General features: G+C 37.4%; 1 protein-coding gene across 7 annotated transcripts in view; it reads right to left on the bottom strand.

The window, feature by feature from the left end:
- OSBPL1A (oxysterol binding protein like 1A) overlaps positions 1 to 17,023 on the bottom strand; it is a 198,570-nt gene extending 181,547 nt beyond the window's left edge. For 4 of the 7 annotated variants that reach the window (XM_081078675.1, XM_081078683.1, XM_081078682.1 and 1 more), the window contains exons 1-4: positions 16,805 to 17,023; positions 7,850 to 7,956; positions 7,386 to 7,450; positions 1,031 to 1,153 (exon numbers count right to left, since the gene is read on the bottom strand). In XM_081078675.1, the coding sequence (XP_080934801.1) occupies positions 1,031 to 1,151 (121 nt within the window). In that variant the 5' untranslated portion in view covers positions 1,152 to 1,153; positions 7,386 to 7,450; positions 7,850 to 7,956; positions 16,805 to 17,023. Of the gene's footprint in view, positions 1 to 1,030; positions 1,154 to 7,385; positions 7,451 to 7,849; positions 7,957 to 16,804 lie in introns of those variants that run through there. The other 3 variants (XM_081078679.1, XM_081078680.1, XM_081078684.1) reach the window with 3 other exon arrangements.
- Between the last annotated feature and the right edge of the window lie 425 nt (positions 17,024 to 17,448).

Below are 17,448 nucleotides of genomic sequence, written 5' to 3'. Positions count from 1 at the left end.
GTCACTGAGGAATAAAGACTGTACAAACACACAGCAAGGCTCACCTTTACATTTAAATGCCACCTCAGGGGAGATGGGGGAAGGAGAGAGGTGAGAGGCTCTGGAAGACCAATCATTTATCAAAAAAAGCACCTGAGATTGAGGTACCCAAAGATTAACATTTAGTCCTCCATATTCCCAGAGTGAGAGGTGCTGGTTGAAATATCAGAACCATTGTAGAAAATAAATTATATTTCTTTGCACACTTGAGTATAATATATGTGCAACCTTGTTGCACAAGGCACATTATGATTTGGCTGCTACCTATCCACCTAGCCTTATCCCTCACCCCCTCCTGCCTGCAGGTCTTTGCCATCTAGGTTACCTCTCACCTCAGGACCTTGACACATGCTGTTTCTTCTGGCTTGAACCCTTTTCTTCTCTAGTTTCACATGGGTAAGTCCTACACATTCTCGTATATCACCTTAGAATCAATTCCTCCACGAAGTTAATCCTTCAAGGTCTAGTTATATACCTCTCCTAAGAGGTCCCATGACATCCTGCACTTCTGTATTCTGATACATATTGTTAATGTAGACTAGTCTGATCTATTAATCAACTAGACTAGTCTCAGTGAGGGAAGGGATTCTGACTGATACGATCTCCAAGGTACTTCACACGACTCTGGGCATACAGTAAACTTTCATAAACTGCTGGTTTATGAAACCAGTAAACTGCTGGTTCAACTACAATGTCTCTGATAAGGAAACTTATCACAGCATAAATCTTATGGGCTCAGGCTCACTCTTATAAGTCATAAATTTTGGGATCCACTGACAATTTTAAGACTGGATCTTAACTTCTCTGACTTTGAAGTAATTAGGAGAAGCATTTTACCTACTTTCATGGGGGTTCTTTTTAGAATAAGAAATGGACATTTATTGCAAGCAAAACCACAAAAATCAGTGCTAAGTAAATGATAGAGTAGTGCATAAGAGAAAGTACATAAGTAGGTACAAGAGAAAATTTTAAAAATCCATTCAAAACTTACCTTTGCAATTAATGTCAGCAATGACTTCATTCCTTTCCATAGTTTCTAATAGCTGTCTTACTTCTTCAGCATTGCCATTTCTGGCATGATGGAGAAGCTGTTGTTCTGCTTCTGTGTTCATTTCTATATTTAAAAAGTAATAATATTAGTATTATCTAAGACAATATTATTATCTAAATAGCTTTCAGATATTACCTGCCAAAAGGGGAAAGAATGATCTTGATTTTGCAGCTAATTAGACACAAAAACTGATTTTAAAAAATCAGTCGCATGGCCAAAACTAAACCCAGACGGACTCCCTGCCTTTTGTATTACTACAAAGAAGTACACTAGACATTTGGGCAAGTTTCTTAATCTCTCAAAGTCTCTGTTTTCTCATCTACAAAATACAACCAATTCCATGAGCTGTTATAAAATTGTGTCTATGAAAGCATTCTGTCAAATACAAAGTGTGTCTATGAAAGCATTCTGTCAAATACAAAGTGTGTCTATGAAAGCATTCTGTCAAATACAAAGTATTTTTCAAACAGTTATTACATCAATAATTAGATAAAGTTAAAATATTGCCATTCAAAAAGAATTATTAAAAGACTGGCATAAATTAAAACATTCAAAACCTGTTCAAAAAACCATTTTAAACAGAAAAAAATAAATTTTGATAAGTACCTTGGAGTCACTATTATTACAAATAAAATTTTTCTTTCATATTTTCTTACCAAATATAGAGGACTATAAAACATTCTAAGGCATGTATGTCAACATGTTATGAATAACAATTCCTAAAAGTAATACAAATTTCATTCTTACTATTAATCAAATAAACACAAAGAATTTTTCTGCATACCAGATTAGCCAAAAAAAAAAAAAAAAAGATTAAACACACCCAATGCTTGTATGGACAGGAAATGTGCACTCTGATAAACTGCTAATATGAATAAATATAAATGGATACAATTTTTAATATGTTGTAGAGAGAGATGCAACAATTTGATAATATCAAATAATTTTCAAAATACACAAACACCTAGGGAGGATTCTGGGAAGATAGCATGGAGCATGCACCAGAAATCTTTCTCCCCACCTAGACAACAAAGGCACTAGCAAAATCTGATGTAACTATTTTGGAACTCTAGAATTTATTGAAGGCTTGCAACTACCAGGAAAAGATTTGGAAGGTAAACTATAGTTAATTTTGGTCAATTTCACTCTTAGCTCAGAAACAACAATCCATCCTCCAACCCCAGTCTCATGACCAGCAGCTATACAGTATTCCTGGAACAGCCTATGGGAGCCAGGATTAGCAAAAAAGATCTTGTCCTCCAAATATCAGGGCTCTGTGCGCTGATCACCGACTGCTGCTTCTGATCACAGAGGTGCAGAAAAAGAGGTGGGCAGCAATGGCTACAAGCCCCTCTTTTTCCCACTAAAGTGACTTCCAAGGAAGTTAAAGGGCCAGTGCTTCCTCCCCCCCACCCCATGTCTCTCTTTTTCCCCTTTTAAGAGCCAGACATTAAAGACTAGGAGATTCAAAACAACTGCATATATGGTAAAAATTAGAATGTCACTGCTGTTACCCAGAGAAAGGCTCAGGAAAGACTTATGTAGACCTTAAGTTTATACCTCAGGCTGACCCTCGGCACAAAGACAGCCTACATCAATCAAAAGACAATAAACAACAAACAGAAAATCCTGGGGAAGGGAGAAAATATGATTTCCAGAGTTACCACATTATTAGGTCCAAATGTCCACTATTTGACAAAAAAAAAATCACAAGGCAACAAAAGATACAGGAAACTACAGTCCATTCAAAGGAAAAAAAATAAATCAACAAAAACTGTCCCTAAAAAGATCTGATGGCAGATATATACTAGACAGACTTTAATACAACTGTTTTAAAGATGCTCAAAGAACTAAAGGAAGATGTAAGAAAATGATATATGAACAAAATGGGAATATCAACAAAGAGAAAATCTAAAAAGAAACCAGAAAAAAATTCTGGAGCTGAAAATACAATAACTAAAATGAAAAACTTACTAGAGGGATTCAAAGGCAGATTTGAGCAGGCGGAAGAATCAACAAACTTGAAGATAGGACAATGGAAGTTACTGAATCTGAAGAACAGAAAGAAAAAATTTAAGGAAAGTGAATGAAGTCTAAGGGACCTCTGGAACACCATTAAAGGGACCAACATATGCATTGTGGGAGTCCCAGACAAAGAGAAAGGGGCAGGAAGAATATTTTAAGAAATAATGGCTGAACACTTCACAAATACGATAAAAGACTTGAATACATCCAAGAATCTCAACAAACTCCTAATAAGCTAAACTCAAGTGATGCAAATCGAGACACACTGGAATCAAATTTTCAAACACCAAAGACAAAGAAATAATCTTGAAAGCAGAAAGAGAGAAGAATCATCACATACAAGGGATTTTCAATAAATTTACCAGCAGATTACTCATCAGAAACTTTGGAATCCAGGAGACAGTGGGCTGATATAGTCAAAGTGCTAACAGAAAACAAGTGTCAACCAAGAATCCTATATCCAGCAAACTGTCCCTCAAAATGAGGGAAAATTAAGACATTCCTAGAAAAACAAAAGCTGAGGGAAGTCATTATCTTTAGACCTGGCCTAGAAAGAAATGCTCAAGGGAGTCCTACAAGGTGAAATGAAAGGACACTAAACAGTAACTCAAAGCCATATGGAGAATAAACATCTCAATAAATATAAATACGAGGGCAAATATAAATTGGTATTATTGTAACACTGATTTTTAACTGTACTTTTTGTTTTCTACATGATTTAAGAAACAAATTTAAAGAAAAAAACAATTATTAGTCTTGTTGATAAAAAGGGAGTACTGTAATAAATCTAACCGAGAGTTACCTTACAGGGTGATCTGATGAGAAATTCCTAACTGGGCAGGTCATGGTGGGTCTATAACTTTAGTAAAAGGTTTTTAAGCAAGCCCTGTCCACTGTTCTCGCACATCTAATTTAACACACCTTTGACATGCCAGAAATAAATCCTCTTTTCCAGACCCCTCAAAGGCTAACCACCCTCATGGGAGCACATAATCCTGTTAAGCAGCCTGTACCTTGCATTCTCCCACCTTACTGCAATCTCACTTATGTTCCCTCTTTAATTCCAAATGTGTTTTTTACAAAAACACTCCAAAACTGACATTCTCTGGATCATCTGAGCTTGCTTCCCGGCAATGTCCTCAGTTTGGCTCAAATAAACTCATAAAAATTCTCTATAGATCTGGACATTTCTTACATTCACAGTCTAAACGCTAGTATTATTGTAACTTTGGTTTGTAATTCCAAATCTTGTTTTCTATATAATCTGAGATTATTTCAAAGAATTATTGGTTTATGATTTGGGGCATACAATGTATAAAGATGAAATTTTGTGACAACCACCAAAAGGGGCAGAGTTTTTGTATGTTATTGAAGGTGGTATAAATTCAAACTAGAGTGTCAATTTTAGGATGTTGAAAGTAATCCCCATGGTAACCACAAAGAAAATAGTTATAGAATGTACACAAAAGAAAATGAGGAAAGAATTTAAACATTTCAGTACAAAAGAATCAACTAAACACAAAACCAGATAATAATGCAGGAAATGGGGGAAAAAGTGATTAAGGCATATAAATAAATGAAAGAAGTCCCTCCTTATCAATAATTACTTTAAATGAAAATAGATTAAATTCTCCAATAATGACAGAGATTGGAAGAATGGATAAAAACACATAATCCAACAATACGCTGTCCAGAAGAGACTCACTTTAAATCCAAAGACACTAATACATTGAAAGTGAAAGGATGGAAGAAGATAAATTCCATGCAAATAATAACCAAAACAGAGCAGGTATGACTACACTAACATCAGACACAAGAGACTTTAAATTTTTTAAAAGTTTACAAGAGATAAAGAAGGACATTATGTATTAATAAAAGTTTCAACACAGCAGCAATATATAACAATTATAAACATTTACATAACTAAAAGATTATCAAAATATATAAAGCAAAAACTGTGATAATTAAAGGAAGAAACAGTTCCACAATAGTTGGAAACTTCAATCAATACCCCACTCACAATAAAGAACAGAATAACCAGACAGAAGATAACTAAGCAAATAGAGAACTTAACACAATAAACCAATTTGATCTAACACATAGAGGACTCTATCCAACACAACTTCTCAATTGTACATGGATATTTTCCAAGATGAGATCATATGTTAGGCCACAAATTAAGTCTCAATAGATTTTAAAAGATATATATCATAAAATATGTTCTCCAACCACAATGGGATGAAGTTAGAAATCAGTAACAGAAGAAAAACTGGAAAATTCACAAAATTGTACAAATTAAACAACATACTTTTTTTTTTTTTTAAACAACATACTTTTAAACAACCAATGGATCAAGGAAGAAATCACAAGGGAATAATAAAATGCTTAGACAAATGAAAATGAACGTACGACATACAAAGTGCTGCTAAGGGGAAAATTCATAGCTACAAATGCTTACATTAAAAAGCAAGAAAGCTCTCAAATCACCAACCTAACTTTACAACTTAAGGAAATAGAAAAAAAAAAAAACTAAAAAGAACAAAGTAAACCCAAAGATCACAGATGGAAAAATATAAAGATTAAACCAGAGATAAACAAAATAGAGAATAGAAAAATAGAGAAGAATCAATAAAATCAGAATTTGGTTCTTTGAAAAGGTCGGTAAAATTGACAAACCTTTAGCTAGACTAAAAAAAGGACTCATTACTAAAATCAGACATGAAAGCAAGGACATTACCACCAATTCTACAGAAATAAAAAGCTTTATAAAAGAGTACTGAGAACAATTATATGACAATACATTGGATAACCTAGACAAAATGGACATAGTCCTACAAATATAAAACTCTACTAACACCAACTCATAAAGAAAGAGAACTCGGAACAGACCTAAAACAAGGAAGACTGAATCAGTAATCAAAAAAAATCTCCTGACAAAGAAAAGCCCTGGAATGTAAAATGGTAGAGCCACTGTGGAAAACCATATGGTGATTCCTAAAAAATTAAAATTAGAATTGCCATATGATCCAGCCATTCCACTTCTGTGTATATACCCAAAAGAACTGAAAGCAGGGTCTTGAAGAGATACTTGTACACCCATGTTCACAGCAGCAGTATTCACAATAGCTAAAATATGCAAACAACCTAAGTATCCATTAACTTATATATATATAAGGCAATAAAGGAGCAGGTGTCAGAATGATTTTGACTTCTCAACCTCAACACAAGCAGCTGCTAAAAGACAACAAAGCAATACCCCAAAGTTCTAGAGAAAAATTATTTCCAACCCAAAATGTAAAGCAGACACTTAAAGGCAGGGATAGAATAAAGACATTTTGAGACACGCAAGGATGCAAACTCACCTGCCACGCATCATTTATCGGGAAACTACTACCGGAGGATATGGTCCACCAAAACTCATGAACCAAGACAGGAAGTTGTGAAATACAAGAAATTAACAAAGGAAATTCTCCAGAGTAAAGGGAGATATCTGAAATTTAGCTGTGTGCTTATCCATTCTTGGTCCTTCTGGGTTTTGTGTTAATCCCATTTCTGAATTCCATGTTCTTTTACCTGATCAGCTGAGGGTACTCATTCCACCCCAGGAAGTGTCCTGCTTCCACCTACCCCTGAGAAGCAGAGGTGGGTCTCTGTGAGCCTCCTCCTCCTCTCCCCGCCCCCCATACCCACACAAACTCCTGTCAGCCAGGGACCCAGAACCAGGGGTCCCCTTATAGGCCTATCAAATAACCATACTGTAAACGCTGTTCGCAGTGCTCACTCAAGGCCAGGCTCACTAACTGCCTCCTCAAAGGGCTCACATAACCTCTGACGGGAGCCAAACCCAAACTCTGACCAACAGTCTTATTTTCAGTGTATATTTTCCTGGGAGACTTCGTCTAATAGTGACCATAACACCCTTTCTTCACATAGCTTGTTAATCAGCTGTTACACTATCCACTTCTGCATTCATCTATGTGCATATTTATTAAAATAAAACAGCTGACCAATCATTTTAAAAGTTTAATCGTACTTATATTCATTTTAGCACTAATATAAAGCAAAAATATTAAAGAATGTCCATTAATAAAGGTTTGCTCATCTAACTGAATATTATGAAACCATTAAAAAGGTAAAATAATTTCTAAAACTGTGGAATTGCAATATATTGGTAGGTCGAATGGTCTCAACACAGCAAAATCAGTACACATGTTCTATATAGTCATAAAGAGTGGGAAAATACACCAGGATAATAACAGTGGATACTTACTCCATGCAGTAAAATTATGAATGGTTTTAAATGTCTTCTTTTGACAGTCGTATTTTCTAAATTTCCTACAACATAAAGGAATTCCTTTGTAAGAAAATGTAAGTTATTAAAGATACCAAATCTTCAAGTCCAAAGTAAATGCACATTTTTTAAGTTCTTCAATGTCTGTGTAATAAATATGAAAAGGATAAACATCTATCATGTATTTAAACAGGCCATTGTAATATATTAGCCATGCCAGTTGCTCATAAACGCTGGGATTGGGGTTAAAATTTATTTAACAAATGTTTCTTGAGTATCTACCAATGAAAGGGTCTGCTATAGGCACTGCAGGTCCAATGATGAACAAGACAATCCCTGCCCCACAGAGACAGGGCAAACAATAATCACACCAACATGTGCCAAGTACAGTAATATACAAGGGACAGCGGCTGTACAGAGAAGAGGGGAGATTAGCTACTCACCTGCATTAGTTATGGAAGGGATCACAGAGAAAGTGAAATTTAAGCTGAGACTTGAATGAGGAATTCACCAAGACCACCAGGTTGAACAAGGTTTCTAACCTGAACACCTGTTAGAAAAGAAACCATCTTGGGTGAGGATGCGATTCCATTTTGGTCATGGTGAGTTTGAAATTCCCATGGGAAATGGAGAGGGAGGTGTCCTATGTGCAATTAGCTAATACCAGTTTGAGTACACTAGAGAATGCTATCCTAGGCTAGAATTCCAACAGTGAGTTATCAGCACATCATTGGTCTTTAAATTCGTAAGGGTAAAAAAGACCCCTTCTCCTAGAAGAAGACTAACACTTAAGGGAAGGAAACCAGTGACTGAGACCTAGCAAAAAGGACTAAGGGTGGAGGAGAACACAGAAGAGCGTTGGTGGTAGCACTGAAACCAAGAGAGAAGAGTGTTTCAAGGGAGTCAGATTGCTGTGAAATGCCCAGGAAAGGCAAGGACCACACCTGCAAATGACAATTGGTTGGGCAAGTAGGAAGCTATTGATGAACTCTAGAATACTCAGTGCAAACAACAGAGACAAAAAACAGATTTGGGTACATTGAGAAGTTAAAGTGAGATAATGAGGAGTACACCAGACTCCTTTAAGATAATTGGGTTCTGAAGAGCTGGTGATAGCCTCAGTTTTAGTATATTAGATACCTGGGTATGTTTACAGGCAGTGGGGCAAGAGCCAGGAGAGAGGGAAAGCTTGAAATACAGGTGAAAGGAAGGGGGAAGGAGAGACTGAACAAGATCCTAGAGGAGACTGAAGCAGGTGGATGAAAAGCCCAAGATGGCTACCAATTTCTTAAGAAAAGAAACAGATTCTTAGGTACCGTTAACAGGAAAGAGGGTTCTTACTATACAGCAGGATGTTGGGGGTGTTGGGGAAGGGAGGAGAAACAGAAGTAAATAAAATAGTATTTTAAAATTAAGAGGGGAACATGGCCAGTTAAATTTCACCAAGACAGAAAAATAAAACAAAACTCTTGTTGCTCTATGCCTAAATCCCATATGTATCCATTTTAACACAGGCAAAATATTCTTAAGGCAATTTAGACATTCTCTCCTTTTCAAAGTAATTTAACACTTCACCCATCAAAACTAGTTAGTCTATCTGTAGACTGAACCAACTCTAAAGGTTGCCAACTGTAAAACTTGGAACTTACTCAAATAAGCAATACCTTGAGGATAAATTCCAAAATGCAAACAGGCATTTTCGATACTTTCCCTTTATCAACTTCCATTACTTTAAAAAGGAGTGGCAGGGATGGCCGGGTGGCTCAGCTGATTAGAGCACAAGCTCTTAACGAGCTTGCCGGTTCAATTCCTACATGGGATGGTAGCTAAGATTGAAAATGGTGACTGGACTTGGAACTGAGCTGTGCTCTCCACACATAGATTGAAGGACAATGACTTGGAGCTGATGGGCCCTGGAGAAACATACTGTTCCCCAATTAAAAAAAAAATGAGTGGCACTGGTGAGAGGGGACTGACACTTTCTCCTATCTCCCCTTAGAAACAAATTTATAAAATCGTGTATACATTTAAAACTTACTTCCACAAACAAATCATCTTTTTGGAGCAGAAAACAGTAAAAATGCATTTTTATAGCAAAATAATTTCCTGGTGGCTCTAACACCCAGTCAAAATAGCACAACTCCAAAAAATACCTGTAATTTAAAAACCAAGTGAACATCCTAAAATACCAGTATAATAAAATGATCTCTAAGTTCCTTTCAGCTATGCTACAAAGAAACTACTAAGAAAATGTTCCAAGCCAAGGCATAAAAACATTCCTATTTCTTTTTTCATCCAAGAACCATCACAACTAAAAGCCCATTGCTGTCTATGCAGACCTCAATATGTATAATATCCACTTAGTATCACTAGTATCTAAAACCTTATTCCTTAAAGGGGCACCTACTAAGTCACCAGCACTAGCTGGGAAGGTGTCCAACGTGACAGCCCTTAGAAGCTGCAGTTTTCCCATCAACACCTGTTGGTGATGAGGGTAATTTAAGTCCTCACTTTGCGTGTGAATAGGTTCTGCAACTTTAAATGACAGATAATAAAACCAATTGTACCATAGGATAAGTGATATAAACAAGAGTTAAGTTCCTAGGTATGTCATCATTATAAGGAATAAGGATTCAAGGACCAGCTGTATCACCATTCCTATTGCGATTACCACACAAGGAGATAAATAAATAAACCGCTTAACTGGGCAGCCGGACGGCTCCGTTGGTTAGGGCACAAGCTCTCAACAAAATTGCCGGTTCAATTCCCATATGGAATGGTGGGCTGCACCCTCTGCAACTAAAGATTGAAAACGGTGACTAGACTCGGAGCTGAGCTGCGCTGAAGGACAACGACGTGGAGCTGATGGGCCCTGGAGAAACATAGTGTTTCCTCAATATTCCCCAATAATTAATAAATAAATAAACAAACCACTTAATTGAGGGCCTACCACATTCCAGATATTGTCCTAAACTTTGATGGCACACTAATGAATAAAACCAGGCCTTCTACTAGATCTGGAGAACTTACAAATGCTATAAGGAAGACAAGAGCACAAATAAATTACTATCCATATCTCTCAAGAGATCTGACTTTCCCTCTCCATCTCCACCCTCAACTGTATGGATCCTCTTTACAAACCCTCACCTTTTTTTTTTTTTTTTGCAACATGTCTGTCTGTAGGTATCGACAGGGTCATTTCTTTGGTTCCTGCCCACACTACACTGTAAACTGGATTAGAAAACGAGTCCCATATCTATTACGTTCCCCACTGTATCCCTAGTACCTAGCAAGGTGCCTAGAACGCAGCCCACAATCAAATATTAATATTAATAAAATGGACAGATGGATGAACGGATGGGACTTAGTTCTTTGAGAACAAGGCAATCAAGCTTCCCTAGAGCAGGGTCTGAAGACGATGTGCTTATGAGTGGCACACCTTTATCTAGTGACAAAAAAAATTAATGAAGTTTCTTCTTATATGCCACAAGAAATAAATTGATACCAAGAGGGAGAATTTTTTAAAAATACACACTCTAGGATTATTTAGGATTGTCGCTACTTCTTTATTTAATTTGATGCACCTCTAATTTATAAGTTATTTAATTTCTACGATTAACAGTTAACTTTAGAAAAAATACAAAATAAAAGAATCGAAATTCACATGTTGAACAGATTTTTTTACAACGTTCTTTGGAATCACAAGAGCTTATTTTCGAAAAGTACTTTGTCTCTGATGTTTAAGCCAAAAGAAAAAGACAAGCAACCCCTTAATGCAGCTGATCAGCATGGGTTTGAGCCGTGTCCTAGCAGCACACACAGTATTTTTCATGATCACTTCATGGATGTTTTCAAGTGCTCTTTTCACACTCACGCAATTCCAAGCTCTGTTTTTAAGATCAATTAATGAGATTTTAATGGTCCAGGGAATGTTTTCAAGGAAATAACTAGACAAAAAAATTTTGAGCTTCAAAAACTGAGAGACTAGAGACCATTCTGCCTTGTTTCCTCTCCTCCAAGGTCCACTGGGGAAGCTAGGCTTCTAATTCAAAATTATTTTGTGGAAAGCACATTTGTGTTGTGTTGTTTTAGAAACACTGCAAATTACCTAATTAAAGTGGTACCCATAGTTGACAGTCCATGCCACTAAATCCCCATTCTATACAGTGCTTAAATGCTAGCGCTGACAACCCTGAGACCTTGGCAGAGACCCTAAAACTTACAGCTTAAAGGGCAATCATGACTTGTGAAATTTGGTCAGAGGTCTACTGTTTTATGATTTGAACTGCTACTGTACTTTTCAAGTTTAATTTCTACAGGATCAAAGCAGAAAATTCCCAGAGACATAAGATAATAAAGTCCAACCATCAGCACTAATTCACCCAAGTACCCTAAATTCAGAACGTTAAACAACGTATCCTTTGAGTTCTTAAAGGTATATGAAAAGCTAAAAATTCAAAGAAATCCAGGCTAATTTTATCAATACATACTTCAACTGGACTTCATAAAACAGGAGAGTATAGCAGTTCCTAAAAAATTAAGCCCAAAATTACCATACGATCCGTAATTGTACTCCTAGGTATACCCAAAAGAACTGAGAGCAGGGACTCACAGAGCTATCTGCACGCCCATGTTAACAGCAGCAGTCTTCACAACCGCCAAATAGTGGAAGCAACCTAAGTGTCCAGTGATGGATAAATAGAAAAACAATGATGTACACACACACACAGACGAATATTATTCAGCCTTAAAAAGGAATGAAATTCTGATATATGCTACATGGATGAACCGTGAACACATTGTGCTAAGTGAAATAAGCCATAAATAAAAGGACAGATATACCATTACACTATTATATGAGGTACTAGACAAATTCATACAACAGAAAGCAGGATGGTTATAACTAGAAGCTGAGGGAGGAGGGAATGCGGAGTCTGTGTTTAATGGGGACAGAATTTCCGTTTGGGATGATGAAGTTCTAGGAACGGATGGTGGCGATGGTTGCACAACAATGCGAATGTACTTAATGCCATGCAATAGTACACTTGAAAATGGATAAAAAAGTTAATTTTATGTCATGTGTATTTTACCACAATAAAAAAATAAATCAGGAAGCATCTGACATATGGCTCTCACAACTGCCAAATAGCTTTTATACTATTAACAAAGCCAACTGGAGCCTAATTAATCAAAAATTGTTACAACTCTATTGTGATTATATTTTAAATTCTCAAGTACTGATTTTATGGTTGGTATTACACTAAAATATTTGAAACACACTGTATAGTAGGAATTTGAATAGTGAAAAAAATTAAATGTGTTCATGAACAAATACATATGTATTACAATCTAAATCTTAGAAACAAACAGAAAAATCCGTAGTGTGCTTATCACTGCATTCCAAAGTAGCTGCTCAATGGTGTCGGCTCTTTGTGATATTATATTCTTTTAGTATGAGGAAAGTATTAAAAATTAAAGTTACTATGTAAAATCACAGCAATAGCAAAACAATAAATTTTGCTCTCAATCTTATTAGTTACCAGCAAACAATCAGTGAGTTCTCTGGTATGACCATACATGTATGTATGTGTATACACGTATGTGTATGTATATACAAACGTGTACATAGATAAAACTATGACATTTGTTATAACATAAACACAATTAAATGCATTTTTGTTTTAGAAATTCAACATTGGTAGAGATACATATTTAATCTAATACCGATTTTAGAGATAAAGAAACTGAAAAGGACAAAGGTAAAGTTACTTGCTAAGTGTTGTATGACAGTAAAGCCACAACCAGAATCTAGAACTTTTAATCAGGGGGTGAAATAATATTTATGGTATATATTTCATAAAACTCAAATCAGCCTGTAAAATTAAATGCCACTGATCCTAGTTACTGTTCATGTGTGAGCTTTAAGTCAACCGTGAATTACGGCTTAATCTCATTTTAGGAGCTTTATTTACTAACTGAAATGAGATATCCAAAATATGGCAATTTAAGGGGAAAAAACAACAAATTTTAAAGTCTACTTTAGGAAGAACTCGCTCTTTCTTTTAAAATATATAAAATTAAAAATCATTCAATTTTTAATTCAGAGAAACTTTTTCTCTAACTCCCTTGATAAACCTTCATAAACCCAGATAAACAGCACCGTCTCTTTTGAAGGAGAAATGAGAACTGGCTATAATTGTAACATTTTATACTACAGTTTGTAAACCACTGAAATCAATCTATTATAAAATGTTCACACCCTATTATTCACTTCATATTTGACACATTTACATTACCTTCTTATTCGTATTCATTACATACTCAGTGACTTAGATGCCACATAAACATAGTAAAAAAAAAATCCTACTTGCAAGATATTTATCATTTTATCTTTATTCAAATGAAAATTTTAATGTTTATCAAAATTGGTGAAAATTAAATAAGCTTCATGTCTTTGCTTTATGAAATTGTTTAACTTTAAATTGCTATACATTTTATCTACTTCAACAACCAAGAACCCTGAGATGCTAAACTGATTTGAATTCGACTTGATTCTGAAAGTTATTACTATTTCAAAACAGATTGGATCCATAAAAGCAAAGGCCAGAGATGTCCACAAATTAGATAAATCCAGTTTTAGATAATAAAAATACTAAGAAGAAGGTTGATTGTTACCTTTCAAGGATAAAAATCCTTGAATTTTAGACAAAATATAAATGTTCCCATTTTGATTATTTCACATGCGAAAATTATCTTCCAAACTAAGGTATAATACTGACCAGTTACATACCATATATCCAGAAGTTTCTCTTTAAAGAAAAACGTTAAACAAAAAAGTAAAAATGTGGTTACTTTCCATCATCACATGATAGGAAAATGTAGTTAAGGACTGCTTTCACTATATAGTAATTTCCTATTTGCGAGCGAATGAGTCAAAGAACTCAGATAAAGTGGCCCAGTATAACTCTTACTAAAAGCATTAAAACTATTTCTATTTCTTGCCCGCCTTATTAGTGGGTGAAGTGAGGTAAAAGTGAGGTAAAAAGTGAGGTAAAAGCCAACATTTCTGGGAATGAAGAACATCCTATAATTATATGGCATTAGATAACCAATGTATACTGTAGAGTGCCTGATAGTATCTTTTTTGACATCTCATTAATAAATTCTGGCCAGATGGTATAAGCTGATGCCTGCACTGCTAACACCTGCCCTCTTTCTAGAACTGGAAAGAATTTACTAGTCATCAATGAAGTTCTGACTACCATCAGGCTTGGCTTGAAAAAACTGACAAGGTTCAGAACCACTTCAAATTTCTCACATGCACTTGCTATCTTAGGCGAGACTCCTCCATGTTATTAGTTAAGCTGATTTCTACTTGCTACTGACTACTCTTCTCAGTGAATTCATACAATGTACAAAAGCTCAGCTACCAGTCATATTAAGATGTAAGAAATTGCCACAGCAGAGTTCCAACTTAAAAATTTGATTAAAAATACAGATGCACCTCTAAGTAAAATAAAGACACAAGAAGAAAATGTTTTATTTAATAGACACTACACCATGTTATTACTCAAAAGAAACTGGCTGTATTCTTTTTTCATATTTGAATTTTTTATTTAAAGTTGGTGATAAGAGTAAAATATAGTTAACTGCTCATACTTCTATTAACCCTGTTTTTAATTTTATTTAAATTTGTTAGGGTGACATTGTTAATAAGATTAGGTTTCACGTGTGCAATTCTATGTAATACATCATCTGTATATTTGCATTGTGTGTTCACCACCCAAAGTCGTCTCTTTCGTCACCATATACTTGACCTCTTTACCCTTTTCTACCTCCCCGCAACCCTCTTCCCCTCTAGTAACCACCATACTGTTGTTGTCTGTGTATTTTATCTACCTAATTGCTGGTTCTAAACAAGTATCTGTTCCCTTTGTTTCAGGGGGAAAAGTAGGGAGCAATGTTCTTTTTTACAGAAATAACTTTCAGTTGCTCTGAATTACAGGTATGACACCTGCAGGACAGCTGGCTCCAGACACAAGAATTAGCCACCCACTGCAAATTTATGCCAATGAACAATGAGACATTTAGCAAATGTCATCTGATAAACAGACCTTGGCAAAACCCTACACTGAGATAAACAACTGCTTCTGATAAATCTACCCAACTTGCAGCAGTTGACTCCTGTGTTTTGACTATCAGTTGCTCAATGTTGAGGAAAGTTGCTCTCCCTGGGAGAAAGAAAATGATAGCTAACTTTTAAAAAGGACAGTTTTCTCTCACTTTCCCCCACAGATAGTAGAGTCCCTCATTTAGAACTAGGAGATGAAAACAGGGTGGATTTTGTAACTATTCTGTAATTAACATAGAGATCTTAAATTTTCAGCTGGGGGATTCAGAAATTATTCCTACCACACTGGCTGCAAAAAAATTCTATCAGGGATAGAACAGAACATTGCTAGCCCTCAAAACAAACCAACAAAGTATTTTCCAAATGTTGGCTAAAGAGCTGACGATGTTCTTAACTCAGAATATATTAACTACAATGCTAACGCTAAAGTTTTCAGGGAAAACATCGCTGATTTAATTATATTACCAACTATCCACAAAAACCTAATACCCAAATTTGTAACATTCAAGCACCTTGATTAAGTTAACTTAATATCACAATGCCAACAGTTCAGCTTCACAATACAGTCTGCATAAAGCGACGATTTCGACCACTGAAAGCTAATATTAACAAAATCAGGACAATTTTTTCCAATGCCTCCTTCCAATCAATAGGGCTACCGGGTAAATGAAGCTTTGTTTCTATTGTGCAGCTACAATCTTTCATATTGTTTCTGAATCCCTCTGAGTTTTTCATGCTTGTCGAATTATCCACTGTGCGAACGGTCACATGAACAGCTCGTGACTTCCCCTGTGATTCAATTCTCCTCACATTAGTAGGAAACTAAGTTACGATGCAAACATCAAAATATCGACAAAGCACGCAGTTGATGACTTGGTAAGGAATGCATGTGGCACCAGCATGAAATCGTAGCACCACGAGTGGAAGAGCAACAAATGCCAACAGCTTGCTACTTTTAACAACTTCCTCGCAGCTCTGGAGCAGCCGGCGGCTGCCGGGAAGCCGAACTCGGGCTTGGAGCCCAGCATCGCCACGCCACGACTCTCACGGTCCTCAGAGGCGCGCGGGAAACGAGCACGCGCCCCTACCAGGTGCGGACAGACCTCCCCCGGGCACCACGGGTGCCCGCACCGGAGCCGGCTTCGGAAACTGACCTACGCGGTCAACCCGGCACGCAGAGCTCCAGGGACGTAGGCCACGACCCCCGGCTGCTTCCCGTCTGCTCAACCCACGCCAAGGAAGCAGCGGTCACCAGGCTCGCACTCACCGAGGACTCGCGGCCCCGCGGAAGGACCGTCTCCCGGATCCCGGCGCCGAGAACCCCGAGGAGCGCAAGACCCCGGGACACGGCTCCGCGAGGCAGTGGACCGCCTCTCCGCGCCGCCCGCCCCACGAGCGCGAGTGTGCGCGCCTGTGTTATTTGTGCCCGGCCCATGCAGCACGTGACGGGCGGGCGGACCCCGCAGCGCGCTCAGCCTCCGGCCCCGCCTCCGACACGGCAAGCCCCGCCCCCGGCCCCGCCCCCCGCCCCGCCCCGCTCCAGTCCCGCCTCGACCACCCGAGGCCGGTTCCAGGCTTTGCCAACGCCTGCGAGGAGGAGCCAAACCTCTGCGCCCCTCCCACACACCGGGAAAGGAGGAGTGGACACTACCCAAGGACACGTGGGAGCTGTGGCCTGGACAGGACCCCCGCCCCCCAAGCCGAAGTAAATATGAGTACGGGGTTAATGCTCTGGAAATGTGTTATTAAACAAATACATCACCCAGCTGCCCACATTTTTTCTTCTCTGCTCTGGTTGCGACTTGCCCATGGGAACTTAATTGGCAGTGTGAATGAACTACACCCGTTTTTCTTTTCACACGACAAAGGATGGTCTTAAAATGCCATACAGGTGTAACCGTTCTGAGATAG

This window comes from Rhinolophus hipposideros, assembly GCF_964194185.1.
Source record: "Rhinolophus hipposideros genome assembly, chromosome: 17".
In the NCBI taxonomy this organism is placed as follows: Eukaryota; Metazoa; Chordata; class Mammalia; order Chiroptera; family Rhinolophidae; genus Rhinolophus; species Rhinolophus hipposideros.
Note: the sequence above shows the minus strand (reverse complement) of the source record. Positions and strands in the feature narration are given on the sequence as shown.